The sequence below is a fragment of the Ipomoea triloba genome, chromosome 4, assembly GCF_003576645.1.
Source record: "Ipomoea triloba cultivar NCNSP0323 chromosome 4, ASM357664v1".
Lineage (NCBI taxonomy): Eukaryota > Viridiplantae > Streptophyta > Magnoliopsida > Solanales > Convolvulaceae > Ipomoea > Ipomoea triloba.
Genome location: NC_044919.1, coordinates 29,630,556 through 29,657,635, shown reverse-complemented (window position 1 = coordinate 29,657,635; position 27,080 = coordinate 29,630,556). Strand labels below are relative to the sequence as shown.

Here is a 27,080-nt window from a genome sequence, read left to right as displayed (position 1 = left end):
AAAAAAAAAAAAAAAAAGTGATTGTATGAGTTTAGCAAGTCAACAATTTTTATTCTTATCAACACTCTTAATCAAGTATGTTACATAGTTAAGGCCTTCATAATGTGAATTGTCTTTTTCGTGCGAAGTGAAATTTGTCCGATGCACACCACAAATAGTAAGTGCGGGTTTGAATTGTCTTTTCGCAAAATTGGAACTAAAACTTTATCATAAGGTTCAAGTCTCTACTCTAGTTCAAACTTCAAACTATGAGTTGCTTGCTAGTTTAAAATCACAACCAAATTGTTATCTTATATGTCAAAGCACTCCCATGTGAATTTTATGGGATTGGTTGGAATGATAGAATTAGGAGGGAGGGGGATTGTAATTTCGTGAAAAAAAAAATGTGAAATTCAAATTTCATTATTTGGTAGACATAAATATAATTGTTATGAATTGATAGGGAAAAGTGTATAAATACTAAAATGCCTATGTATTATAATAATACTTCGTAATAATAATGACAAAATTGTAATTTACTATGGGATTCCAATTCCACAATTTGTGGAATTGTAATTCCTTATGAGACCTTAGGAATTGCAATTTTCTTTAATCAAATAATGAAATTTTTATTTCATAAAATTTGATATGAATAGAATTACAATTCCATCATACCAAACACCACATTAAAGTAGTTATATTCACAGGATTGTTATGCCGTGGACCCAGGTCCACCTTGCAAGGTGGACCTGGGTCTACATTCACATACACTATACTCTACATTCACACTTTGTAAACTCCACATTCACATATTACAGGATTATATGATACTCTACATTCACATTTTGTAAACTCCACATTCACACATTACAGGATTATATGTTTAGTAACTATATTACCACTGTTATGCATTCACACATTCAAAACTATATATTCACAGGTCCTGTACTTTATATTCACAACTTAAGAACTCCACATTCACACATTACAGGGCTACAAGTTGTTAGAACTTCTTAACTCTATTACAGATTCACACATGCATAACTCTACATTCACGATTTCTATACTCTACATTCACACTTTGAAACCTCTACATTCACACATTTCTAGGCAACTCTACATTCACACAATCATAAGTCTACATTCACGATTTCTATACTCTACATTCACACTTTGAAACCTCTACATTCACACATTTTTGGGCAACTCTAATTCAGCAATGTGTTCACTAATTTAATAATAAAAAAAAAAAAAAAAAGAGACAAAACGACGTAGTTTTGGACCCAGGTCCACCTTCACGACATAATTTGCCATATTCACATTGCTCAAACTCAATACTTCTAGTTAAGCTAAAAGAGGTTCAGGTCACACTCAATGGTAAAGAATTGCTACATATATATTTACAGTATGGTGATTGGTAAAAGTTAAAGTTCCCATCCATAATTTGCCTTTCGTTTATTAGTTTGTGCACTCAGTACTTCAGCTGTGATGATTATCAAGTTACTTGTCAATTATCCAAGAATATAATCAAGCCATGTGCGTCTATAATTATTCTGTTTCCTCCAATTATTTCACAACATAAAAGCATTTTCTTTTTATTTTATGACATTAAAGAAAAAATAAATATAAATTACAAGCAGTAATTATCATCCAATATATTTGGTGTATAATTAGCCCTAAATTAAATATATAAAATAACATGCATGATTAGCCGATAATATTGTCGTAATCCTCCATTATTCCTACTGTTGATATCTTTGTATAATAAAGAGATGTGGTTGTTTTATTTAATTAAGAATTATGATGGAGCTACGGCTTTGGACGATGAATAGCCATGTGATAATGTTAAATTTTGTTTGTACTATACGTTTGTTTAATGTCTACATTGGTGGCCATTAAACTAGTCGCTTTATTCATTAATCATAGAAACATATCATGTAGCTCAAAATTAATAACGTGGCAAAATTTGGTACTTCTTGGCCGGAATGGGAATATATAAAATAAAAAATTATAATCGTGACTCAAAAGGGATTATTGAGCGTTGGCCAATGGGTGGAGCATAATTCTCCTATTAAAAGATTACGAATTTGATTTGTATCAATACTTTTTCAGCTGAGTTTGTTGTACTGTGTTTTTTTAGTGTAATTTGTGAAATAGCGTTTATTCAATACATACTTTCAAATATTAGATGTGAGTATGAAGTATTATATATATACGTGTAAATAAAATAAAAAGGTAAAATGTGATTTTCAAGTATAGTGAAAAATGTGTGTGGTGAGATGACAAGTGAGATAGATACATACATACATACAAATATAAAATTGAGTAATTATGTGAGAGATTAATAGAGAGACGAGTAAATTGTTGTTTCTATTGATGTTAGGCGTAATTATTAAATGTGTACGATTAGTATTAATTTAAATTTATTTTTGTTTAAGATTGGTAGAGATAATTTTTATTTTTTTTTTTTGAGTACAGATTGGTAGAGATATTGAACAAATCAACCTAACAAAATATATAGACTTAGAAAGACTCAAAGACTTGAGTCATACCTTGTTAACTCTTATATGTGGCCAGGTCGTCTCAATCGATTAGTGAACCTAGCACAGGAGTGTGTGCAAGGTTCGTTAGAACTTATGGTTATCGGGTGATACCTAGCTAATGTGGCCATTAAAGAGTGCCCAATCAGCTCAAAGAGCGTATGAGGCGGTCTTCACTTGCGTGTTGTTATGGACGCGCGCACGCATACACACACATAAGCTACAAAGGATGATATGTTCTGATTATTACGAGACAACCATTGTCCTATCAACAAGCAACTAATTCAAAGAGATTTATCACCCTTTCGTTCTCGGATTATTTTTGTCATTTTTATTTTGAATTAAATATACGGATCTCATTTTAATTATTTTCATAAAAATGATATGATATGGAGTACATATCTTTTAGAATTATTCACCATTTTGATCTCTAGATTGTTTCTCAATTGTCAGCGTAGTCTTTAATTTTCAATTTCAACTAATTTGATCATCAAATTGTTTAAAATTTTGTCAATTAAATCATTTCAGGGACCAAAATGATGATTTTCATATTTTTAAAATTTCGTCAATTTAGTCCTTAAAAGGGTTTAATTGACGAAATTTTAAGCAATTCAACGATCAAATTGGTTGAAATTGAGAATTAAAGACTACATTGACAATTGAAAACTATTTGAGGGATCAAAATGTTGATTTTCCTTATGTTTTAAATTAACAAATACTCCGTAATTCGAACTTTAAAAATGGGATAAAAACACATCCAAAATTACCCCGGATTAAATATTGGTGTCGTGTACTCCATAATACATTGCAATTGTACAAATTAATTAAAATTACCCCTTTAAGAAAAGGCAGTAGTTGCACGTATGATGCTCTTGGGTTAAGGCACAATAAAGACGTTGATGTGAACTTGAGATGCCCACTTCACCACATCTACAAAAATTTATTATTAATTTAAAAAAAAAAGAAAAAAAAAAGAAGAAGAAGAAGATGTGAGAGCTGCATCCATAAACTGCTTATGATTTATTATTATTATTATTATTATTATTATTATTATTATTTATTATTATTATTATTATTATTATTGAAAGATTAGTATTATTATTATTATTGAAAGATTAGTATTATTATTAACACAATAATCTAGTAAAAAAAATATGTAAGATTAATCTTGTTCATGCTGGGTTTTAAGGTATTTGCATTGATCAAACATAAACTTAAAACCTCTGGTTAAGTTGGAAGAGACATGCGTCATCTCATTCATATCTCATGAATGTCCATAAAGATTATAATACATTATTTAAAACTAGTAATATATATATATATATATATATATATATATAGAGAGAGAGAGAGAGGGGTTCAAATGCGACGCAGCGCTCCCGTGCGGTTATATCAGAATCGTAGGATTAGCTCAGATCAGACGGATGAAAATCAATGAAGATGATAAAAATGCGGGGACAATTTTATAATTGTGTCGACTATGTATTTTTCGATGGTGTATTAAGCTCCGGTGTATGGTGCACTAGTTAGTACTATGTGGTGCACCACCAAGTGGTTGAAAACCAATCAAAAGGAAAAAACGCGATAACAATTAAATAATTTTGTACACATGTATATTTCGGTGGTGCACTATGTGATGATAATCTGTGGTGTATTTATGAGTGCTATGTGGTGTACTTATGAGTGCTTTGTGGCCGGTGCACCATCAAAATGGAAAAATGTTGTATGTGGGCTCAATAGAAGACATGTTGAGTAGTATCGTTGGACCAACGAGTCTATTGAACCCGTTAACGGCTTTGACACCTCTATTAAGTGATGCAATACTAATTGCACTACAAATCAAGTGTATCGATCGCGTGCAGGGCCGTTCCAATAAAAATTAGGGTCCTATGCTATATCTTAAATTGGGCCCTTTCAAAAGCTCTTTTTTAAAATTGATTTAGTTGCTCAATTCTTCTTTTCTTTTTATGCTTCTCAGACCCAGATGTATATTTTCTAGAAGACATAATTATAAAATTCTAAGGAAAAAAAGAATGTATTTAGAAACTCTGAATAAATAATTAATCAAGAAACAAATTCTTAAAACAATAAACAAAAATTATGAAAAATACGTAATTTTTAATTACCTGTTAAGAGAATTGAATAACTTGAGACTTAGAGTTTGTGTGATCAAAAAGAATTGAAGAATTAGATCTACGAAATTACCGAATTGTGAATTCAAGAATTGAAAAACTGTCACATTTAACCTAGCTAACTGATACCAGATCAGAATTGAATGAATTGTATTGAATGATATAGTTCAAAGATACAGGTTACAGTGATATATAATGAGAGAATCTCAGGGGGACTAGAATAGGAGTCATAATCTGACTCAAATAAATAGAATCCTAATATTGGGTTTAATTTATATATATATATAGGATCGTGTTCAGGTGCGAACTGGCCGCCCAGGAGAGAAATGCGAACGAATCACAGCGCGCCACGTGTCCGGAATGTAGTTGCACCTAACGTTATAACTAGATGCACGTCATGTTATAACTAGGTGCACATAGGTGTACCCAGGTGCATAAATGTTAACAAGGTAAATTACTTGCACCTGCAAGTGAAAATAGGTGCACACGTGCAAGTAAAATGTATTACAAGTGCAAGTAAATTATACAATGAGCATCAATACTAAGTACACCTAATGTTATAACTAGGTGCACCTAATGCTATAACTAGGTGCACATAGATTATACCCAGGTGCATGAATGTTAACAAAATAAATTACTTGCATAAGTGCAAGTAAAATGTATTGCAGATTCAAGTAAAATATATTACAGGTGCAAGTGAATTGTACAGTGAGCATCAATACTAAGTGCACCTAATGTTATAACTAGGTGCAACCTATGTTATAACTAGGTGCACCTAGGTTGCACCAGGTGCATGAATATTAACAAGGTAAATTACTTGCATTTGTAAGTGAAAGTATTTGCGAAAATAGGTGCATGAATATTAACAAGGTAAATTACTTGCACTTGTAAGTGAAAATAGGTACGAAAATATGTGCACTTGTAACTGAAACTAGGTGCACCAAAGTTCCAGTTATTTACGAAAATGCAACCGCGTCATTTTTTAAAAATTGCATCTGATTTGTTGATCTGGACACGTGAACGACTGTGGAGCGTTCTCATTTCCTACCTGGGTGAGAGTTCGCACCAGAGTGCAACCCTATATATATATATATATATATATATATATATATATATATATATATATATATATATATATATATATATAGATTTTGGTTCAGGTGCGCCGTGCTCTCCCGTGCGGCCGTGCTCTCCCGTGCGGCCGTGCGGTCACACACCACTCAATGTTACGAAATACACCACTCAATGTTAAGAAACACACCACAATGTTAAGAAACACACCACAATGCATATTAGTGCATATTTGTGTGGTGTGTTTCTTAACATTGAGTGGTGTGAAACGCACGGAAGAGCACGGCCGCACCTGATCTTGACTCTATATATATATATTGGATTGGATTTTTAAAAGCAATTGTCAATTGGGTTCAATTCCATCTTGTCACAAATTGATCCAATCTTTATACATTTAGCATAAATTTTTGTAAACTATATATACATATAAATTTGTTTTTAAATATGGGGCCCCCAAAAATTGGGGGCCCTGTGCGTTTGCACATGTTAGACATGCTCAGATACGGCCCTAATCGCGTGTCACTCAAAAGTACACCACATCTAAAAACATAATAAATGTGAATGAATGTTATACCACTCATTTATGTCCCTTTTTTCTGTTAAGTTTTTTTGTACGTTATGTTATAAAAGTTGTACTACCTAATATCCTTAGACAAATGTAACCCTACCGTTATAACTTCCGTTATATTTTCCACTATTTTTACAATGCACATGCATCCACCATATATTTTCTTATCTCCTTCAATAATAATAATATATACACATTAAATATTAGAGTTATATGTTAGTTATTTTTTAAAATATAAATATCTATTTTATAAAAATATTTTACATTATTATTATTATTATTATTATTATATTATTATTATTATTTACTATATTAAAATTTAAATAAATTTAAAATTTTAATACAAAATACTAATATTGGACACCTATTTTTTGCGCATCGCGCATAAGAAAAACTAGTAGTACTTATAAGTGCACAACACACTAGTACGTAGTGTATTGCCAAAATATGCATAATGCAATAAATTACGAAATTGTCATGGCATATTTTCTCTTATTCATTGATTTCCATTCAATAGCTTGCAAAAAAAAAAAAAAAAAAAAAAAACATTCTCACTTGTGTTATCGATCTCCATTGTTGCGTTCCTCCCTAGTGTAACCATAGGATTGCGGTTTGTGAATACTGCAGTCTTTGTTGCAGTCCTACCATAACTAGAACTCTTACAAACATGGAAAATATATTGAATCAATTATATTATAATTTAAATTCATTTTCCAACTATATCACCAATGTGAATTAATTCCAACTTAAATGGAAGGGAAAAAAAAAAACGTAAATCTTAACCTTTAATATTTATTATTGGATGGATGATTTGGATTTGTTATCGCGTTCTCATGTGGGTGGATGAAAGTTATATTATCCTTAATTTATGTTCATTTTTCTTTAATGTTTTTTTAAATACATTATTTTATAAAAGTTGTATTATATAATATTTTGGTCAAAAATACACATATTATTATAATTTCTGTTATCTTTTTTAACTATTGTTGTCATTTAAATGTATTCATCATATATATTTTTTATCTTCTTCAATTGTAATATAATAATATATAGACATTATATATTGGACTACAATATAAGTTATTTCCTAAACTCTAAACATCAAATATATAAAAATGGTTTATATTATTATTGTTGTTGTTATTGTATGTTATTATTATTATTATTATTATTATTATTATTATTATAGAATAATATAAATATATAAAATTTAAATAAGTATAAAATATTAATGGACATTTTTGCGCTGCCAACTCAATGGGGATTAAGGTTCATAAAGAGCTCGATTACTAACCCAATGGGGTAGCTCAAGTGGCAAGTGAGCTCTCTTTGTGGGAAAGAATTCTGGCAAACATGGGTGAACCTGGACCGTTAAACGGATGGAGAAAGACTCTTAGGTACATTTACCTAAAAAAGAAAGAAAAAAAAAAAAGAGCTCGATTACTCTTCAAATTTCAAAATGTATGTTCTTTTATAATAATTTTAACAGTGTAGTTATCAAATTCTTGATGTTGTTGTTGTTTTTTTTTTTTTTTTTTTTGAAAACATTCTTGATGTTGTTAATCAAATATATTTGTAAGTTCTTGGTATTTGTGTTGTTGCATGCTGATTCTATTATGCTAGTCAAATAATAGTAATGTAAACGGACACCATGGAAAGGGATTAACACTATACAAAATTCATTAGTAATGTAAAAGGACACCATGGAAAGGGATTAACACCATACAAAATTCATCCTAATTGGGTTTTATAGTCTCTAATTAATATTCAGAAATTAGTATATTATTAAATTTAGTAAAATAGAATTATTATATGTAATTGTAAAGTGATACCAAATTAATAATGCTTTAAATTTTTGCTAAAGTCAAACTATATTTTAAGTATAAATCATTATAACAATGAAGCATTGCCACTATTTTGAACATAATTCTTTCATTACTATAATTTTAGTTATCTTCACATATTGTGAACATAAATCATTACTATATTAGGAACAAAAGTTATCACAAATATAAATCATTACCATTATTTTGAACTTAAAAATCAATACAAATATGAGTCTTTATTGTTTTTTTTAAATGGGTTTATGTTGCAATGACATTCAATATTTCTACTACCAAGACTAATATTCGATCTAAATTTTTTAATCACGCCCGCAAAATTTGAATTTTTAAAGAAAAATGTTAGACCTACAATTTTGGGCCCAATCAATCCCAGTTTTGGATTGGGTTTAGCACTTTAGCATGTGCTGCTCCTATTTATGTTCATGATACCCAATAGCTATACCATATATCGTGTTCATTTAGTTACTGAATATTTACAATTTAAATTGTGAACATTTAATTTGTAAATGGTGTGTTTTAGTTCCGAGCTCACAGAAATAATTTGCCCATGACACCAAACATCTAAAGAAACCCAAATACTGGTCAAGATCATAATCCTATACCGCATCAACCACTAGGTACATTTCGACCTCCAGTAAGACCCAGCCCAATATAAAAAGTGTGAATCATTATGGCAAATTATTGCGTTGACCATGGTACACAACTATGTGGACCAAAAATAAAAAGTACATTATTTTTATATTGAATGTACATTATTTTTGTACTATAGGTACATTATTTGATAGTATATATCACCTATCAAATAATGTACCTTCAGTATAAAAATAATGTACACTAAAATAATGTACTTACAGTATAAAAATAATGTACCTTTAGTACAAAAATAATATACTTTTTATTTTTGGTCCACACACTGTCATGCAATAATGATTGAATCATTATACTGGATCGTAGCTCCTATTTTAAGTTGAGCTTCTCGAACCAACCTATTGACACCCTTACTTATATTAACAATACAGAACAACCCAATTTAGGCATTCATTTTTTATTATATTGACGCTCGTGCCAACAAAATCTAATCAAATAAATAAAAGAATATCTCGTGAAGTCAATGTGATCGTAATGAGGGACTGAGGGTGTGTTTGGTTGACAGATTTTGGTATAAGATATGATATCAAAGTGATTGTTATTGTTTGGTTTACATATTTTTAGAATACTACTATAGGTTTGGAATACCCATTTGACAAAGTAATTGGGCAACAACACCCGACCCACCAGCATTGACGCAAAGAAGACAAACGGCCACCAGTTATGCAAATGCTACCCATTGAAGAGGAGAGTTAGTATCACCGGCTCCACTACCGTACAATTGAATGCTCACCATTATACTGTCTGTTACAACTCACATAAGAGGAGTCGTTGGACCTAAAGTATAAGTGGTTGCATGTTGTAGGCTGAGGGGGACACTTTGAATTCTGACACACAAACACTACTATAGTTAGTCATTGTACTCAACCAACATTGTATTTCACTTATATCAAATATACCCGGTAATATTATTATCGTCACCATTAATTGAAAAACTCATATCCTTATTAAATAATGTTTCATTTCCCTTATTCCTTTCTTCTCCAATTATTAAGAATCATTCACATTCCACCCTACTACCAAACATGCAAAATACTTTCACCAAAACCCATTACCCTTACCAAGTATTTGATACTCATCATTCTGATTCTTATATGCGAACCAAACACACCCGGAATCAAAGTACTACTTGCAAGAGATCGAATTAATGTGAAAGCATATCATTAAGACACCGTGTAGTGCATGTTGTAATTAGTGACGGTGTTCAGTGTATATAACTACACAACCACGTACGTAACTGTGTCTGGTTCATAGTAGTTACGTACAGCATCCTATGTGATGCTGAAAGAAACATTTGTTCATCAGTTTAATGATTTTATACATTGTACCCAAAATATAATTGGTCCAAAATAGTCATCTGTGTACAAAACCATTTGTTCTGGGCAAATACCATTGAAATAGATTACACCATTAAGTCATTAACCAAGTTAGTTTGATAATCAACTTGGTTTACAAAATCCTGATATCAACACTTTTGAATAATCATGGCAAGTTTTCTCATAGATTTGGTAATAAACAAATTCAATATTCAATTACATATACATCAACATTTCCAATATAATCTTTCATTAATATATTTTGAAGTATTTATTTAAAAATAAATATTGAGCATGATCTCATCCACCCAAAAAACTTACTCCTTAGTATATATATACGGAGTATATCCCTAGATTGTATACTGCACAAGAAGAGGTAAATTGACAGAGAAAAACTACTACCTACAGTATAATCATGCAGAAACGTAACGCAACTATATATATATATATAGCAAGCCATGTATTCACTTTTAATTTGCGTACATGAACGGTCAGAAAGAGCCGGCATGATCGCCCTCCGAGTTGTTCATGCCCGGCGGCCTCGCTAACGGCGCCGTTTGATTCGGTTTTTCCTGATCTTGCATCTTCTCCTTTCTGTCGTCAATTGAAATCTGCCGGTCCCTGCATTCCTCACTGCAAAATGCACATGATCTGCATGCGTGCATTCAACAAATTTGCATAAATTACAGAGAAATTCTATGATGTTTCTGTGATAACATTTCATGTTACTTTACCATTAATTTCAGATTTAATATACTTCAATTTCGTATTACCCTAATAATACAATTCAATTAAGGTACTCATTTTCTTGTGCACAAAAGATGAAAATCTTTTAATTTGTCCCCAACTTAACGACAAGTGGCAGGACCGCTTGCAAGGAGCCCACCAGATCAGGTGTAATTTTTACTTGAATTGACAGGGTTCAATTTTGAGTCGTGCCTACAATTTGGGCTACCTTGCAGGCTGAGTATTAAATTTCTAAGTTTATTATTATTAGTTAAAAATTTGAAGGGTTTTGTTTGGAGTTTCTGAAAAAAATGAACTGATTTTCAGTTGCCTACATTTTCCATGGCCAAACACTAAAACTTGGAAAACATTTTTCAGAAGCCATTTTACGGGTTACCAAACACGTAGCAGAGTTTGAAAAGGAAGAAGGTCGACGAAAACATAGGCGAAATCGAATAAATATACCGACCGATACATGAAAATGTTGCATTCTCTGGCAATACTCCTCCGGCAAAAGAAACACTCTTCGAGGAACTCTCCAAGCCTCACTTGACTGCTCCCGTCGGGGCGAGCCGCCGGAGGAACAAGAGAGGTGGGCTTTGCCGCCATCGCCGCCGATTGCCTCAGAAAGCTGTTGGGCGGCGGCGGGGCGGCGGAGGGAGAAGAAGCCGTCCTCTTAGAGGAGGAGTTGGTGGAGGATTCCGGCACGTTAAAGCCGCCGGAGCTGTCGTCTCGAGGTCGTTTGAATGGCATTTTGCGGCGGAAAAGAAGGGAAAAAAAAAAAAAGGAGGCGCAGAGTTTTCGGTGGACGGGACAATGAAACCGTGCACGGAAGAATTGCTGCAGAGCGGAGGACAAACGCAGCTTATAGCAAGAAGAGAGAAGGTTGAAAAGTGCAGTGAATCTATTATCTATTACATGTAAGTATTTATAGTCCAATGTTGACCAAAAAGCACATTCAGTTTCCTTTTACTTTACCTTATACCCTTTTTTTAATCATTCTGTAAATTAAAAAAAAATATTACTAAAAAAAGTAACATTGTAAAACACACCGTCCAAAATGGTCCTCAAATTGATAAAGCATGACTCTTTGTACATGAATAAATATAACTAATTCATTCAATTATGCCAATACATCTTCAATCAAACATAATTTGCCTCTCTTGTGTCGTTGAATTCGTTTATTACCAACACATTTTTCATCGGTCGAATGAATATAACTAGTTGAATTATGTCAATACCTCCTCAATCGAACATAATTTACCTATAATGTTAATTTACCTATAATGTGTGGTTAAATTCAATTATTACCAACACATTCTTTATCGAATATATTCAAAAAGTTTTTCTAAGGACTTACTCCGAATTACACAAGAGTAGGTTAAAATTTTTAAAATAGAAAATACAAACTTATTGTTCTATTTATAGAAATATAAACATTTATTTATAGTAATCACTCTTTTTTTTTTTTGAAAATCAAAAGCAACTCATATTAAAACTTAAAAATTATATAATTTTATTATTATTATAATAATAATAATAACAACAACAATACAAATGGATGGTCACATAATCGAACTTCATTCAGAAAGTATATTTAAAACAAATATGGAGTACTATTTTGTAAAATAATCGTGAGTCTTTAAAAAAATAATAAAAAAATATCATAGTCTATTTATAGGAAACGATCTTTATAAAATTCAAATTTATAGATTTTTTTTAATGTATATGAGCATATGACATAATTTGATATATCACCGTGAGACTACTTCAATTTAACCCGGGACTTATTTATAAGCTTTAACTCTTACTCAAGAGAAATTGTAATTCAAATTTAGCGATGGTGTGTACTGCATACACTTTACCTACTTCAATTTAACCCGGGACTTATTTATAAGCTTTAACTCTTACTCAAGAGAAATTGTAATTCAAACCCGGGACTTATTTATAAGCTTTAACTCTTACTCAAGAGAAATTGTAATTCAAATTTAGCGATGGTGTGTACTGCATACACTTTACCTTAGTTCATTAGTCAGTAAAAGATTCGGTTACAATGTAGTGTCTGTCCATAACTTACTGAAGCACAAAAAGTCAGCATCGCCTCCACTAAGACTCAAACTTGTCCCCTCCAACATGGGATGCAACCGGATGCCACTAGACCACAAGGTCATTGGCTAGGTTGTCCATAACTAATTTAACTCAACCCAATAAGATCATTATAATAAAATATTACATATGTAAGATTTTATTTATTTATTTATTTGTATCAGACCATTACTCTTTACATATTCTTAGTTTTTCCCAATTTGGCATCTTTTTATACCATGTATGTAGTTTCCTACTATTTTCATCTCGGCAAAAGGGTCAAATAGGCCCATGTACTATCATTGATTGTTCATCTAGCACCATGAACTAAAATATGGTCCATCTAGGTCATTATACTCCTTATTATTTTTCATCTAGCATTTTTAGCCTATTTCTAACAAGTAACCCATCTAATTTGATGACATGGAAATATAAAATTAGAAAATATGATGACATGTTATTTATATGGATGTTTTGGATGATTTCTACCATATTTCATTAATGAAAAAAATAATTTCTTGCAATGAAATAGGGTAGAAATCAAAATTGTTATATAAAGTTTTAACTACATGAGTGTATGTATAGCGGGGTATTCACTATCGTTCGGCAATGAGATTTCATGGAAATCGATATATGAAAATTAAATTATTTTTATAATAACTTAAGATATATTGTATTGGGTAAATTTTATTTTATTTTAAAAATAAATTAATATTTTTGGATTTTTGGATAATTGAATAACTTAAGATATTGTATTTTTGGATGATTTCTTGGAAAGAAATAGGGCAGAGATCAAAGTTGCTATATAGAGTTTCAACTACAGTGTACTGTGTATGTATAGCGGAGTGTACTGTATATGTATAGCGGGGTATTCAGTGTCGTTCGACAATGAGATTCCATGAAAATTGATATATAAAAATTAAATTATTTTTCAAAAAATAATAAAATTTACCCAATATAATATCTTAAGTTATTATATTTAATTTTAATATATCGATTTTCATGTAATTTTATTGCCGAACAACTTTGAATATCCCACTATACATACACAGTCGTGCAGTACACTGTAATTAAAACATTATATAACAACTTTGATTTCTACCCTATTTCATTGCAAGAAATCATTTTCTTCATTAATGAAATAGGGTAAAATCATCTAAAACATTCATATAAATAACATGTCATCATTTTTTATTATTTTATTTTTCCATGTCAACAAATTAGATGGGTTACTTGTTAGAAATAGGCTAAAAATGCTAGATGAAAAATAATTAGGAGTATAATGACTTAGATGAACCATATTTTAGTTCATGGTGTTGAATGAACAATCAGTGTTAGTACATGGGTCTATTTGACCCTTTTGCCTTTCATCTCTTAACTATATTTATATTTGTTTTAAAAAAAACTATACTTATATTTTTACTCTTTAATAATATCGTACATTATGTTATGTACTTTTTTTTAATAGTACGGGAAAACGTGCTTTAATATTTATATTATTGACCATATGCTTATGTTTGTGATTATAAGTTTATAACTTGTCACTGTATCTACTTTTATTTGATATGATATTATATATGACATGTTTTATATATAATTTGCCTGGTACGGCTAGTATATATGTTGCAGAGTGAACTTCTAATATAAACTGTTATAATGTGTTGGATTGAAAAGATATTGACAATAATCAAACTCATAATCTTGTGTAATATTTATGTTTTACCCAATTGTCCACTCATTAAACACACTTACTATGCCAGACATACCATTCACATTTTTCTTTATTTACGGGAAAACTCGTAGCATATGCATGCACTATATAGGTAAAATGTGTCTTGTAATTTTAATTGACAAAGGATCATAATAGAGTAAACTAGCCAACATATATTACCTATAAGCGGACGATACTCAAATAAAGAAGTCAATAGGCAACATTTCATGATAAAGAAACTTAGGTTGTCTATAACTTACTAACTCAAATAAAAAAATCAATATACAACTTTTATAAAAAAGTATAATTTAAAATATTGTGTGGTTAACAAATTAACTCTCTGATTAACATTAAACGATGTGTATGTAGGCTCTTGGTGACACATGTATTTGTTTAGATTTATAATTGCGGTGTTGGCTGGTACGTGATGCCATCCTTGCGCTTACACGTGAACGTGAATATGAACCATTTTTGCTTTTAATTTACTATAGTTTGTTACCTTACAACGATATCCCTCCTTTTCGTCGTTTTTCTCGAAATAGCCGAGGAAGAGTACGAGGAAGACGAAGAAAAAGCCATTTGTATTGTACGTTTTATTTTCCATTTTCTGGAAATAAAGTCAAAACACTTATATGACATGTGTCCGGGTCACAAAAATAGTACATTACAATGCATTTAATGTTGCTTATTCGTGAAGTTAGTTATATTAGGCCTTCTTTAATAGTGTTTTTTAGGGAGATTTTGAAAGTGTGACTAAGAAAGAGAAAATGATAGTGGAAGAAAAAAAAATTAAAAAAAATATTATAATTACACACCCTGCACGCACCCGCCTGAGCGCGAGGCCGCGAGTGTGAGGCGCACCCCTCATTAATGTTGATAGGGCCACATAATCTGCAAAAAACCCCTTATTTGCAGGAGGAGTGATTTTATTCTCTCTCTATTTTATCTTTTCTACCTAAAATATCGTGTAAAACCTCCCTTAACGGGGAGGACCTTATAAAAAATCACTATAATTATTCGACAAATTATATCATGTACCATTGAACCAAGATCATTTACTTTGCATTGTAGACCTTGGTTTTTGTTTACATGTACGGAAACGGTTCCTTGTATGTACACGATGTATTAATTGAAAGTACATAATTTTTGTACCAAGGTTCACAATGTAATATGAAACTTGATCCATGATATAACCAGGGGCGGATTCAAAATTTCCTTTCAGTGGAGGCGAAGAAGTGAAAGTAAAATGAATTAAAAATGTTCGAATACAAAATATCAAATACAAAATACATTAAAAATTACAATACAAGCTAAGGTTTATGATGAACTACAAGCAAATGTATTTTGTTGTCTACTTTCTTTTAATCCATAATGCAAAGAAAACTAGTTGTCTTAATACAATAAATTTGATAGTGCGTGTGTTTTGCGTGCATTGTACGTGTGTCGTACGTGCACTTTACGTGTATGATAAAAAAAAATGGCCCCATTTATCAATATTCTTACATTTAATCAGGCGGTGGCGATGTTTAGGCAGACTAGGCGATGACAAGGCAAATTAAAGGTGAAATCGCGCCGAGTATAGAACATGTGTATTTATATATATATATATATATAACAACCCAAATCGACATCGTTTTGGGACGGTCCAATTTTGGACAGTTAGGGCAGCTGCCCCGCTGCCCTCGTGGCAGCTCCGCCCTTGGATATAACAATTGTAATTATTCATCTAAGTCTAGTAATAATATATATGTAATTTATGTAATTTACTACAATAATAATAATAATAATCGGATCGGAATTCATACTCATCCATGAATAATAGAGAAACATATTTAGGAATGCCAAAAACAAAAGAAGAAGAGACGGGGAGGAAGAAATAAGGTATGATGAATTAGCAGATGCTGGAACCATCACCGGTCTGATCCCTGCCGGAGTTGTCTTTGGGACGAACAATGGAGGTGCGGCTGCCGCCGTGGGCGGCGTAGTAGGTGACTCAACTGTTGATGTTGGTTTCTCCATTTTAACAATTGACACTGCCGCCGCTGCTTCATACAAAATTTTGCATGTGCATTATTATTTATAAAAAAAATACTACTGAACTCCAAAATCTTACTCCTAACTTTTACTTTCATTTATGTTCAAATTTTATTAAAGGAATAAAAAAATAAGAATGAAAAAATTAAAAACCATAACTCGATTATATTAAGCAATCAAAACATGTCACATCTGTCATATTATATGCAGTAGAGATGGAAGTTTATACTACTACTGTTATTATTTGGGCGACGAGTTAGGAAAATTCACAGCCACCACTCGAGAGTGTGCCCTGAGTAAACCACTTATTGTGACCCTAATTACAGCGGGCAGGCTGGCTTTGAGAGTACTAATTGTAATCATGGAAGTGTTGTGCGTTAATTAAATGGTGCAATTGTATGTGCATGCAGTGGTACCTCTATGACTGCCGGGAGGCGCCGCAGGTGGATGGGGTGCAGGAGTACGATGAGGAGAGTGAGGCGCCGGCGGGGACAGAACCGCCGGACCTGTAGCTGGTAGAGGGGCACCGGTGGCTACAAATTAAAGGATCAGACATATCTTAATTTCTCGATCGATCAACGTAACAGTACGTGCAAAATTAATCACGAGGTTTAGAGATCGAATAAATCATACATTCATCGTACCTTTGCATTGGACCGGCACGCCGGCGTTACACATCTGAGGAAGGGCAAGTGCCAAGGTCCGAACAAACGGAATGGAGACGGGGACGTTTCCGGTGACGATGAGGCAGGCGCAGTCAATGCTATCGGTCATCGCCGACTTGAGTGTATTGCAGCAATCCTCCGTCGGCGACGACGAGCCGCCTTTGCCGTTACTTCCGGTGAGGTAATTGAAGCAAGGGGTGAAGGTTCTGAGTGCTGTAGTGGTGCATGCTGTGTTTATTTGACCATTCGACCTTAAAATCCCCGACAATATTAGTACTAAACTTGCTGTCACTACTGCGCTCAGGCGCCCATAAGCCTTCAGATGTGCCATTGCATGCGACGACGTCAATAATCCTTTGACGGTTGTTCGTGGGAGTTAAGGATGTCGTGATTTATAGCTTTCTGTGGGTTGAGACCTTTCTTGGAGGTAAAGATGGTTGTTTTGAATCTATGGGGTTGGATCAACTTCTTTGACTGGCTTAATTCTATTATATTGACCAATACTGCTTTTTTGTTTCCAGAGTTTTGGGTTGGCTAGAAGGGAGCAAATTAGGTGGTGACAGTTATGACACTGCTCATATTTTGACCAACTTACTTGCTCTTTCAAGAAAGTTCGGAAGTAGCTATCCTTGACAGGATTAGAGTTACTAATAAGCTATATCATCGTTCTTATATCTAAATGTTATGATTTTAATCTTTTAACAAAGGATTTGAGTTTTCTTAGTGTTTTTGAATGTAATTGCTAGTTTCTTATTCATTCCAAAAAAATTGAAATAGTATTGGAGATGTGAATTTAATACACTTTGTAATATTAAAGAATATAAAAATAATCTCAAAAATTATGAGTATGCATATGCCTTTAAGTCACTATAGATCAAAACCAGTTTAAGTGGCTTACTATGGTTAGCTAATTGATTCAACCCAAGTGATTTAATAGATCAGAGTATAAATTAAAATCAACTTAAGTTGTCCATAATTAATCGATTCAAATCAATAAGTCCAATTAGTCGTTTTCACTAAGATTCAACTTGGAACTTTGTAATTACTAATTTAATAGTCTGACCAACTTGGTTGTGGTTGATTCATAGTTTCTGTTATTATTATTTGATACATATAACATATTATTATGAATATTGTTAGTTAATTTAAAAAATCACCATGGTGAACAAGTCAATAAGAAAATAAAAATTTCACACACATATATATAGATTTATGATCAAATGAGTTCATTACTTTCCATGAGTCTGTGAGGACATATTTGGGCCATTGAATAATTGAGATCAATGGTTTAGATTTCATCAACTGTGCACTTCACTTGAACAATCTCACACACACACACATATACATATATAGGGATGAGATCTAGTGAGAAGAACCACCCAAGTGCAAACATACGATGAGGTTTGAGCCGTTGACAAATATACATCAATGGTTCAAATCAATAAAAAAAAAAATTTAAAAACGTGCATCATGGAGGGAAGAACAAAGTGTAAAAATGGCTCACATTAAGTGTTACATAGATACACCTTAAGTGTTAGAATGACGCACCTTAAGTCTTAACATTGCGCACCTTTAGTTTTTAAAATGGTGTACCTTAAGTGTTAAAATGGTGCACCTTTAGCGTGGAACTTATGCACCTTAAATGTTAAAAGAATGGACTTAAGCATTGAAATGATGTACTTTAAGCACAAAAACGCGCACATTAAGTTTGAACAATACGCAAAATGAGCAAATTGTCACCGTATTTTTTTTTTAAATTTGTGTTCATCCTAAACATTGATTTTCACATGGACACAATCTCCACATATGAGATATATATATATATATATATATATATATATATATATATATATATATAATTAGGTTAAACTAATAACATTTTGTAACATGTGAACTTGTGTATCATTGTGCACTGTTGATATTGTTTGATCTTGTGGGTTATAATGATTTTGACCTGGTAAATAATTAAATATAAATCATTGCCCTACTGCACAACTGCACCGGATGCACCATTGTACTACTACTCAGATCTCGGCTGTCCAATCTCACATCTCAATGGTGCGTTGGAGTTCCATGAATTTCTTATATTTTTTACTTTCTAACACAAATTTACAAGAGTAGTAATGAAATTTATCATGTTTTGATTTCAATTATTTTTAATTCCGAATTAATTTTTTCCCTTTAAAACATATATTTATTTTTCAATAAAAAAATTACCTAAATCATATATGAGAACAACAGAGTTTTAAATCAGGTGATTTAATTCCATTTTTTTCACAGCTTAATGTTTTTTAAATTATTTTTTCATATTTATTTTAGTAATAATATATATTATAATATTAATTTTTTCAAGATAATTGAAGACAACTGAGTAATATATTATTCAATTAATTAGTGATACTTTATATTAATCTTATAATCAAATAAATGTACACTTCTAAATATTAGAATTATTTATAATTTCATCTTTAATTTTAGTATCTAAATATATAATAAAAAATTTATTAATTTACTGGTTATAAAAATAGTATGAGCAATTGAGCATATGTACAATTCAGTTTAGAGAACGGCGTCGTTCTCTGTTAAACCAATTAACCAAAAAATGAATGCAGCTTCAGCCTTCAGGTCTCTTCATACTCCAGCGCCTCTATTCTCCTCTGCGCGTTCTGCAAAAAATCAGATCGCAACTCCGCATCTCCACTTCACACCTTCTTCGCCACCGCATCTTCACGGCCCACATCGACAGAGGACGGCAGCAACTCCAGCACTCCCTTATATTTGAACTGTAGGGTACTATTGCTATGTTAATTGGTTCCTTGTGTTTTTGTTTTTTAGTTTCTGAACTGTGGAGTTATAATGTTAAATTGTTTGTTGTCATGTAATTGGATTCTACTGTATATTCACGGAGATGCATTGAGCAATCTAATAAGCCATAAGGATGAGGATATTTTAAAAGGTGAAGATGTGAAAAATCAAAAGGAACTGTACTGCTTACTAATAGCTAAAGAGATTGTGTTCTGCTGTTCATTGTTCTGTTGGATTTTGTGTTCTGTTATACCTTATTAAACCATTTGATAGGGTTTTGACCTAAAATTGTAGCTCTGTTTGGGGTTGAGTGGTTGTTGGATGATACATAGTATTAAAATGCCTTTCAGATTTGGAGGATCAATGTTCAAAACTTGTATAATCACTTAGATTGATTTAAGTTGACTACTAGGATAAAAGTTAGGTAATCATTGAGGATATGACACCTTAGTACATGCCTAATAGTCTAATACCACACTAAACTTGTGCACTTGGAAGTATAGGGTAATAAATAAATTGAAAATCACCCGATCACGCAGGCATGGCGAACAGCAAGTATGAGTATGTGAAGTCATTTGAAATTGAAGACGAAGTCATGGTACCCAACATCATAGTTGTGCGCATAGATGGGCGGGATTTTGGCAGGTAATATACATGCATGGCAATGGCTGAAAGAATGTGTTTACCATTTTTTTTCTCTTTTAAAAAAATTATCTCTCATTGTTACATTTCAACATCAATGAATTAATTTTGAAATTGGCCTATTCGTTTAAAAAATTCAAACCTTCTTGTATTGTGTCAATTATAGCCAAACCTATTAAAATTTGTAATTTAGTACAACTTACCGTCAAAAATAATTTCTGATGCCCTCAGTCATTAATGAGAAAACTCCTTTTAAATGAAACTCATTGTGATTGCCGCATGATTATGCATTCATTTCATTAGGTTTTCAGAAGCACATGAGTTTGACAAACCGTATGATGCAAAGGCCTTGCACTTGATGAATGCTTGCAGTACTGCAATCCTGGAGGAGTTTCCAGATATCGCATTTGCATATGGATTCAGTGATGAGTTTAGGTACAGTGTGTTATGTTTTACTTTTCTTCACTGTACATGTATTATAACTTAATATGTGTTATTGTTTTGCCTTTGCAGTTTTGTATTCAAGAAAGAAACCAAATTTTACCAGAGACGAGCCAGGTATTGCATTACCTGATAGTCTGAATGTTTTATATTTGCAGTGTCTTATTACATTAGAAGGGTAGAATGTAAAAAAAAAAAAAAAGTAATATGGTCTTGTATCCCTTTCTTTCAGATAACCTTGAAATATTTATAAGTAATCATACATTAGTAATCATACTTTGCAGCAAAATATACTCCCTTATTGTGTCTTTTTTCACGTCTGTATTTGTCACCAAATGGAAGGACTTTTTTCCTCAACTGGAACTAAGGATTCCTCCTTCATTTAAATCACGCGTCATTTGTTGTGCATCAATGGAGGTTCTTCAAGCATATCTCACCTGGAGACAAAATGAGTGTAAGCTAGTGAATAATTCCAATTAAATGTTGCAAAATGGATACTACTGCCTTATTTTATAGAGTCCTATTCTTTGCAGGTCACATAAAAAATCTGTATGCTACTTGTTTTTGGGAGCTTGTAAAATGTGGAAAGCCTGAAATAGAGGCTAAATTGATTCTGAAGGTGGTATTTAGTCTGTTATACATAATATTTACTTCAATATTTTACAACCCCTCCCCCAAAAAAAAAAGAAAAAGAGGAGAAAAAGACAGTGTGGAACCCAGTTCTATGATAAATAAGAAATTGACTTGCATTTCTTATGGTGACCTTGCATATTAAAGTGAAACAGCTTATAATAATTATCCCCTTGATCCATTTGGATTGAAAAATCTTCAATTTGTTTAGAGGGAGGATTCAAATATGAATATGAGATTGATAAATATTTGTTCTTTCACTCCAGGAACATGGTGACAGGGAAGCATTTCCTCTATATTTAAATGATTTCCAGCATATATGACTCATGTAATTCAAATCACTTATAATTCATATGACTTAAATGTAGTGAGTTTGGAGTTTTTATATTAACTTTTTCTCATGTATTTATCTGTAATCCTATCATTCAAATTGGAGTTAATGTTTCTGCTCTTTTATTTTGGCTTACTTGTAGTTTTCTCAATTAAGTATTCCCACAGCTGTCATGTCTTCTTTCATCCACTTGATTGTTGTTCAAAGGCAATTTACAATTTGTTTACTTTACATGGGTTTATAGTTCACTTAAAGCTTAGTACCTTACTGATAATATATTTGGGTATATTCAGCATATTTGGGTATATTCAGCATAGATGTAGTTGAAGAGAAAGTTGATATTGATTGAAATGCAATATTCAATTATTCTTTTTTTTTTCTTCTTTGGTAGGGAACTCAAAAACAGGAGAAAAATGAACTTCTTTTTCAACAGTTTGGTATTAACTACAAAAAAGATGTTCAGGAGATATTTCGTCAGGGATCATGTGCTCTTAGGAAAGAGGTATCAATCTCAAGTATATGCTACATCCTTCAGTTCTTCAAATGTTCTAATTGGTCCAATTTGAAACATATCAGTTTTAGTTGGGGTAGAAAACACTATAATGGGCTCCATTTCATGTTAGTTCCATGTTGCATAGTGCATACTATCAGAGACTTTAAGGTTACAGACCATATGATATTGCATTATGATCAATCTTACTTAGGAAGTACCACACTGAGGGAAAACCAGGTTTAAGTTAGCTTACATTTTTATTTTTATTTTTTTTGTCATACTGTTTCAACATTTGGCATTTGTGTAATCCCCACAACGTATGACAAACACACTTTAGGGGATCAAAGCTTCCACAAACACACTTTAGGGGATCAAAGCTTCCACTTTTTAATACCAGGAACTGCTATTCACCACATTTTTAGACATTTCCTGTGTAATTCATGAAGTAACATCCCAACCCCCCACCATGTTGGAGTTAACATAAGGTATAGTTTGCAAATCAGCATATGATTTAGTGCTATTCTATATCTGTGCACCTCCAACTTTTATGTCATTCTATATCCATTATGATTCAGATTGAAGATATTGTGAAGTACCAGGAAGATGGCACTCCTGTTAGGAGGAGGAGGAAGAAAGTAATTATTGTGCATTCTGAAAATATAACAGCTAGAAGCTTCTGGAATGATCAGCAATCTCTTAGTAAAGATGTGGGTTCTTTTGGAGAATGCATTGAAAATATTAAACCTGAGTATATCAAGTCTTTCCAATTTGAAAGCAGACTGATGCCATCTACTTGGATTGTCATTCGAATTGATGGTTGCCACTTCCATAGGTAAAGTTCCTTGTACTTCACCTTTTAATGCTCATTGTTCCATTGGGTGCAATCTTATTGAATAAATAAGACAACTGCTCCCTCTAATGCATTTTAATCACTTTATGTGGTGAGCTAAAGTAATTTTTGATTGAAATTGTCAACTATACACTTCCAAAGTTTTTTTTTTTTTTTTTTTTTTGAGAACACACTTCCAAAGTTATGAGATTTCAATTGCTGAAAAAAAGTACTGTATTAATTTTCATGTAGTTTAATTTTTAACTATGTTTTATTTTTTAAAAATAAAAATTTTATAATTACTGAAACTTATTTCATAATTGGTCAAATTGACTAAATGAACAATGCAGTAGCTAATTATTTATTTAGTCCACAAAGTAGTATAAAACTTATCTGGCTTATCTCTATTTCCTTACAAAATATTTACTTTATTTTCTGCTTTGAAATGTGCTAGTATTTCTGTTGTTCTCCTTTATTGGTTGATAACTTACTTTTGAAGCATCAATATCTATATTCAAATTGTAATATGGAATTAGTCATTGCTTAATAAGGAGCGTGGATAATAGTCTTAGCTTGACAAGCTTTAAAAATGATGTTTAATGAATAGTGGTGCTTCATAATGTGATTTTTTTGTGTGTAATAACTCTGGAATAATTCAATATACTTGCACATTTGATAGGTTTTGTGATGCTCATGGTTTTGACAAACCAAATGATGTGCAAGCTTTGAACCTTATGAATTCTTGCGCAGTTTCTGTGGTGGAGGAGTTTAAAGATATTGTCTTCGCATATGGGGTGAGCGATGAATACAGGTAACAGTTATTTATTTGCTTGTGTGATACTTCTTTTTCTTTATAACAGATTCTGATTCACTTTTTTTTTCAGCTTTGTTCTGAAGAAAGACTCTTTGCTCTATGAAAGGCATGCCAGGTAACTCTTTCATAATCCCACCTAGTCTTAAATATTTTTTTCTCTTTGTTAATATTATAATGAAAGATGAAATTGTATACTCCTTGGCTCTTTGCGTATTGTACATATATGTTGAGAAGTAGCTTAATGAATTGTATAATTAACCATAATGTGTAGAGCATATGGAAAGGAATAATATGTTTATTCCTATTATCTTCCCTTCTTTTTACTTTCTTTGTATCTATATTTTCCTCATGGAACACTTAGCTTGTGCATGCTATGCAGAAAAGACCTTTGCCGATTTTTGCTTTGAGGTCATCATTTAACAAATCATGTTTTCTTATGTGAGGTTTAATACATTTAGCCAATTTCAGCAGTACACTAGGACCTATGTGATTGAGAAATGTCAAAAAAATGTTGACTATTCACTAGCTACTGTGATCATGTGTGCAGTGAAATAGTCTCTGCCATTGTCTCTCTCTTCTCTTGCATATATATGATGAAGTGGAAGGAGTTTTCCCCCCAAAAAGACTTGAAGTATCCACCATACTTTGATGGACGATCTGTTTGCTATCCTTCCTCTAAGATTCTCCGAGATTATTTGGCTTGGAGACAAGTTGACTGTGAGTACCTTTTTAAATTTTAAGTATAAGTTTTATTTAAAAATTTCAAACAAATCTATGCACAACAATTCTAGTGAGGTAGTCTGAGAATATCAAGTATAATAAAGTTTAATGTCCCTTTTTCTTGATAATTTGTTCGGAACATGCAGGCCACATTAATAATCAGTACAATACTTGTTTCTGGATGCTTGTCAAATCTGGCAAGAGCAAAACTGAGTCTCAAAACTGCCTTAAGGTGCGTTGCTTTTCAAATATCTTTTGTGGATGTCCTTTTTTAAGTTGAAGTGGCAGTGGCCAATCTGTTATATACAATTGTTGGAACAAATTGATATCTTTTGCATATTTCTTCAGCAAATGTTTGTACTTTTTAATATTATTTTTATTGTGTACTTTGAAAATAGTGAAAAGAAAAAAGAGAAATATTCTAATAATTGGTCCTAGAATCCTTTGTGATTCAAGAGAGCAAAACCTTATGGAAAAAATAAGATTTATATATCCAAAAGTAAAACAAAAACCTCACATACTTTTATGAGTATGAGTCCAACAATGTGAAAAACTGAAAATAGACCATCACTACCCACCAGAACAAGCATCATATACTCCGTGCTGAATATCTTTGTTTTGCAGGGCACTCAAACGCGAGAAAAAAATGAAATGCTTTCCCAATTTGGGATTGATTACCCCAATTTACCAGCCATTTTTCGTCAGGGGTCCTCTGTTTTCTGGGACAAGGTAGTTCCTCTGCTTTCCAATTTGGCATTGATTGCCACAATTTACCACCCTTTGGTCCTTAAAGTTTATTTGTTATGTGATCCTCGCTTCATTTTGTTTTATGATGTTGATCAATACTAGCATGAAAATTTATTTCATTTCGAACAAACATTTTCTTTATATGCTCATATATTTCGACATCGGGGGTACTTAAATATACTTCGGCTTATGCTGACTTGTCCAGGAGGAAACAAAATCAGACTGCAGTACCGAAGGTGCAATAGAGAAATGTCGCAAGAAAGTCGTGGTTGAGCATTGCAATATAATCGACACAAGCTTTTGGAAAGCACACCCAACAATACTTGAAGAGGATACCCACTGTTGTCAAGCACTAGGTACCTCAACTTGTAGCTAGTGCAGCTTTTGATACTTGTACTGAAGTACACCAATATTTTATTATGTATCTTGATTCCTGTACCTATCCAAAAGCATTTTTTGTTTTCTTTTCTGTGCATTTTCTTTAAAATGAAGTAAAGGTGGTGAATTTAGAATCTAAATCTCATTGATTATTAAATAACATTTGGCTTTGTTTGGCAATCTTCACAAAATTGTTAATATCTTTAGCTTTGGCTTTGCTATAGTTATGAATTCTGGTGGAGCATATGGTACTTGGATCAGGCCTGGCCATTCAAGGGCCAATCATTATGTTATGAACTAGGTTCATTTTATAAGATAGATCATTGATGCATATTCATTTTTAGTGTATTAGTACATTAAAAATGAACATGTATAAAAATATAATGAATATATATATATAAAAAAGAATGAACTTAGAACATATTAAAAATGAACTTTATTTTGGGGTTTATATTGTAAAATCGATCAAAATTCACGATATAATTTGTCTCTTCAAAGAGTTCAAATAGTTTGGTCAAGCCCACAAGATTGGCAGAATCCAAATCACAATAGATGTTCATGTTAGGCAATGAGAATTAGTAGCCAACTTCTGTAATCTCTCAATGGGTGGCTAAGTTGGTGAAATATAATTTTTTAAGTTGGTGAAATATAATTTTTTAATCTAAAAATCATAACTACTTTTTGTTGCATCAAATTCATCAATTAATTCATTGGAAAACAAAACTATGAGATCTATCCATGGATTGATGATATATCCAAAATCATATAGTAATATCTAAAATATGGTCATTAAAGCCTTAAAACAAACATTATACAAGTTTACTCTATGCATGCCTTTAGATAGGAGCTCGAGATTAATTAACTACTATCGTCATAAAAACATAACAATCTTAAGCTCATTGTTTGTTTTACCAATCAAACCAGCCATTAT

General features: G+C 32.0%; 3 protein-coding genes across 4 annotated transcripts; 1 reads left to right on the top strand and 2 right to left on the bottom strand.

Moving 5' to 3' along the window:
- Window positions 1-9,502: 9,502 nt before the first annotated feature.
- LOC116017635 (FCS-Like Zinc finger 6-like) lies at window positions 9,503-11,703 on the bottom strand. Of its 2 annotated transcripts, XM_031258253.1 has the most exons (3): window positions 11,294-11,703; window positions 10,582-10,749; window positions 9,503-9,609 (listed from the first exon to the last, which is right to left on the bottom strand). In XM_031258253.1, exons 1-2 carry the CDS (start codon window positions 11,575-11,577, stop codon window positions 10,590-10,592), a joined length of 444 nt encoding a protein of 147 aa, XP_031114113.1. In that variant the 5' UTR covers window positions 11,578-11,703; the 3' UTR covers window positions 9,503-9,609; window positions 10,582-10,589. The 2 variants fall into 2 exon arrangements, with proteins under 2 accessions (XP_031114113.1, XP_031114112.1); XM_031258252.1 differs by lacking the exon at window positions 9,503-9,609 and having other exon boundaries at window positions 10,255-10,749.
- A 3,359-nt stretch (window positions 11,704-15,062) lies between these two features.
- On the bottom strand, window positions 15,063-17,654 carry LOC116016131 (classical arabinogalactan protein 9-like). Its single transcript, XM_031256293.1, has 4 exons — window positions 17,299-17,654; window positions 17,071-17,187; window positions 16,391-16,662; window positions 15,063-15,227 (listed from the first exon to the last, which is right to left on the bottom strand). Exons 1-4 carry the CDS (start codon window positions 17,648-17,650, stop codon window positions 15,063-15,065), a joined length of 906 nt encoding a protein of 301 aa, XP_031112153.1. The 5' UTR covers window positions 17,651-17,654.
- A 3,011-nt stretch (window positions 17,655-20,665) lies between these two features.
- On the top strand, window positions 20,666-26,147 carry LOC116016130 (tRNA(His) guanylyltransferase 1-like). The gene is made up of 13 exons (XM_031256292.1): window positions 20,666-20,769; window positions 21,070-21,201; window positions 21,280-21,324; window positions 21,492-21,661; window positions 21,741-21,826; window positions 22,560-22,670; window positions 23,237-23,493; window positions 24,170-24,301; window positions 24,375-24,419; window positions 24,852-25,021; window positions 25,171-25,256; window positions 25,649-25,753; window positions 25,977-26,147. The coding sequence occupies exons 1-13, from the start codon at window positions 20,666-20,668 to the stop codon at window positions 26,145-26,147; spliced, it is 1,614 nt and encodes a 537-aa protein (XP_031112152.1).
- The last annotated feature ends 933 nt before the right edge of the window (window positions 26,148-27,080 follow it).

Excerpts from the sequence above, each read along its gene's own strand:
- LOC116017635 (XM_031258253.1), bottom strand. The coding sequence starts at position 11,577 with ATGCCATTCAAACGACCTCGAGACGACAGCTCCGGCGGCTTTAACGTG. Across the intron at positions 10,750-11,293 it reads TGCAACATTTTCATGTATCG|ATCATGTGCATTTTGCAGTG; the intron begins GTCGGTATATTT and ends GCACGCATGCAG.
- LOC116016131 (XM_031256293.1), bottom strand. The coding sequence starts at position 17,650 with ATGGCACATCTGAAGGCTTATGGGCGCCTGAGCGCAGTAGTGACAGCA. Across the intron at positions 16,663-17,070 it reads GCCTCCCGGCAGTCATAGAG|CGGCGGCAGTGTCAATTGTT; the intron begins GTACCACTGCAT and ends TGTATGAAGCAG. Across the intron at positions 15,228-16,390 it reads CGATTATTATTATTATTATT|AAAATGGAAAATAAAACGTA; the intron begins GTAGTAAATTAC and ends CTTTATTTCCAG.
- LOC116016130 (XM_031256292.1), top strand. The coding sequence starts at position 20,666 with ATGGCGAACAGCAAGTATGAGTATGTGAAGTCATTTGAAATTGAAGAC. Across the intron at positions 21,202-21,279 it reads GGATTCAGTGATGAGTTTAG|TTTTGTATTCAAGAAAGAAA; the intron begins GTACAGTGTGTT and ends TTGCCTTTGCAG. Across the intron at positions 24,420-24,851 it reads CTCTATGAAAGGCATGCCAG|TGAAATAGTCTCTGCCATTG; the intron begins GTAACTCTTTCA and ends TCATGTGTGCAG.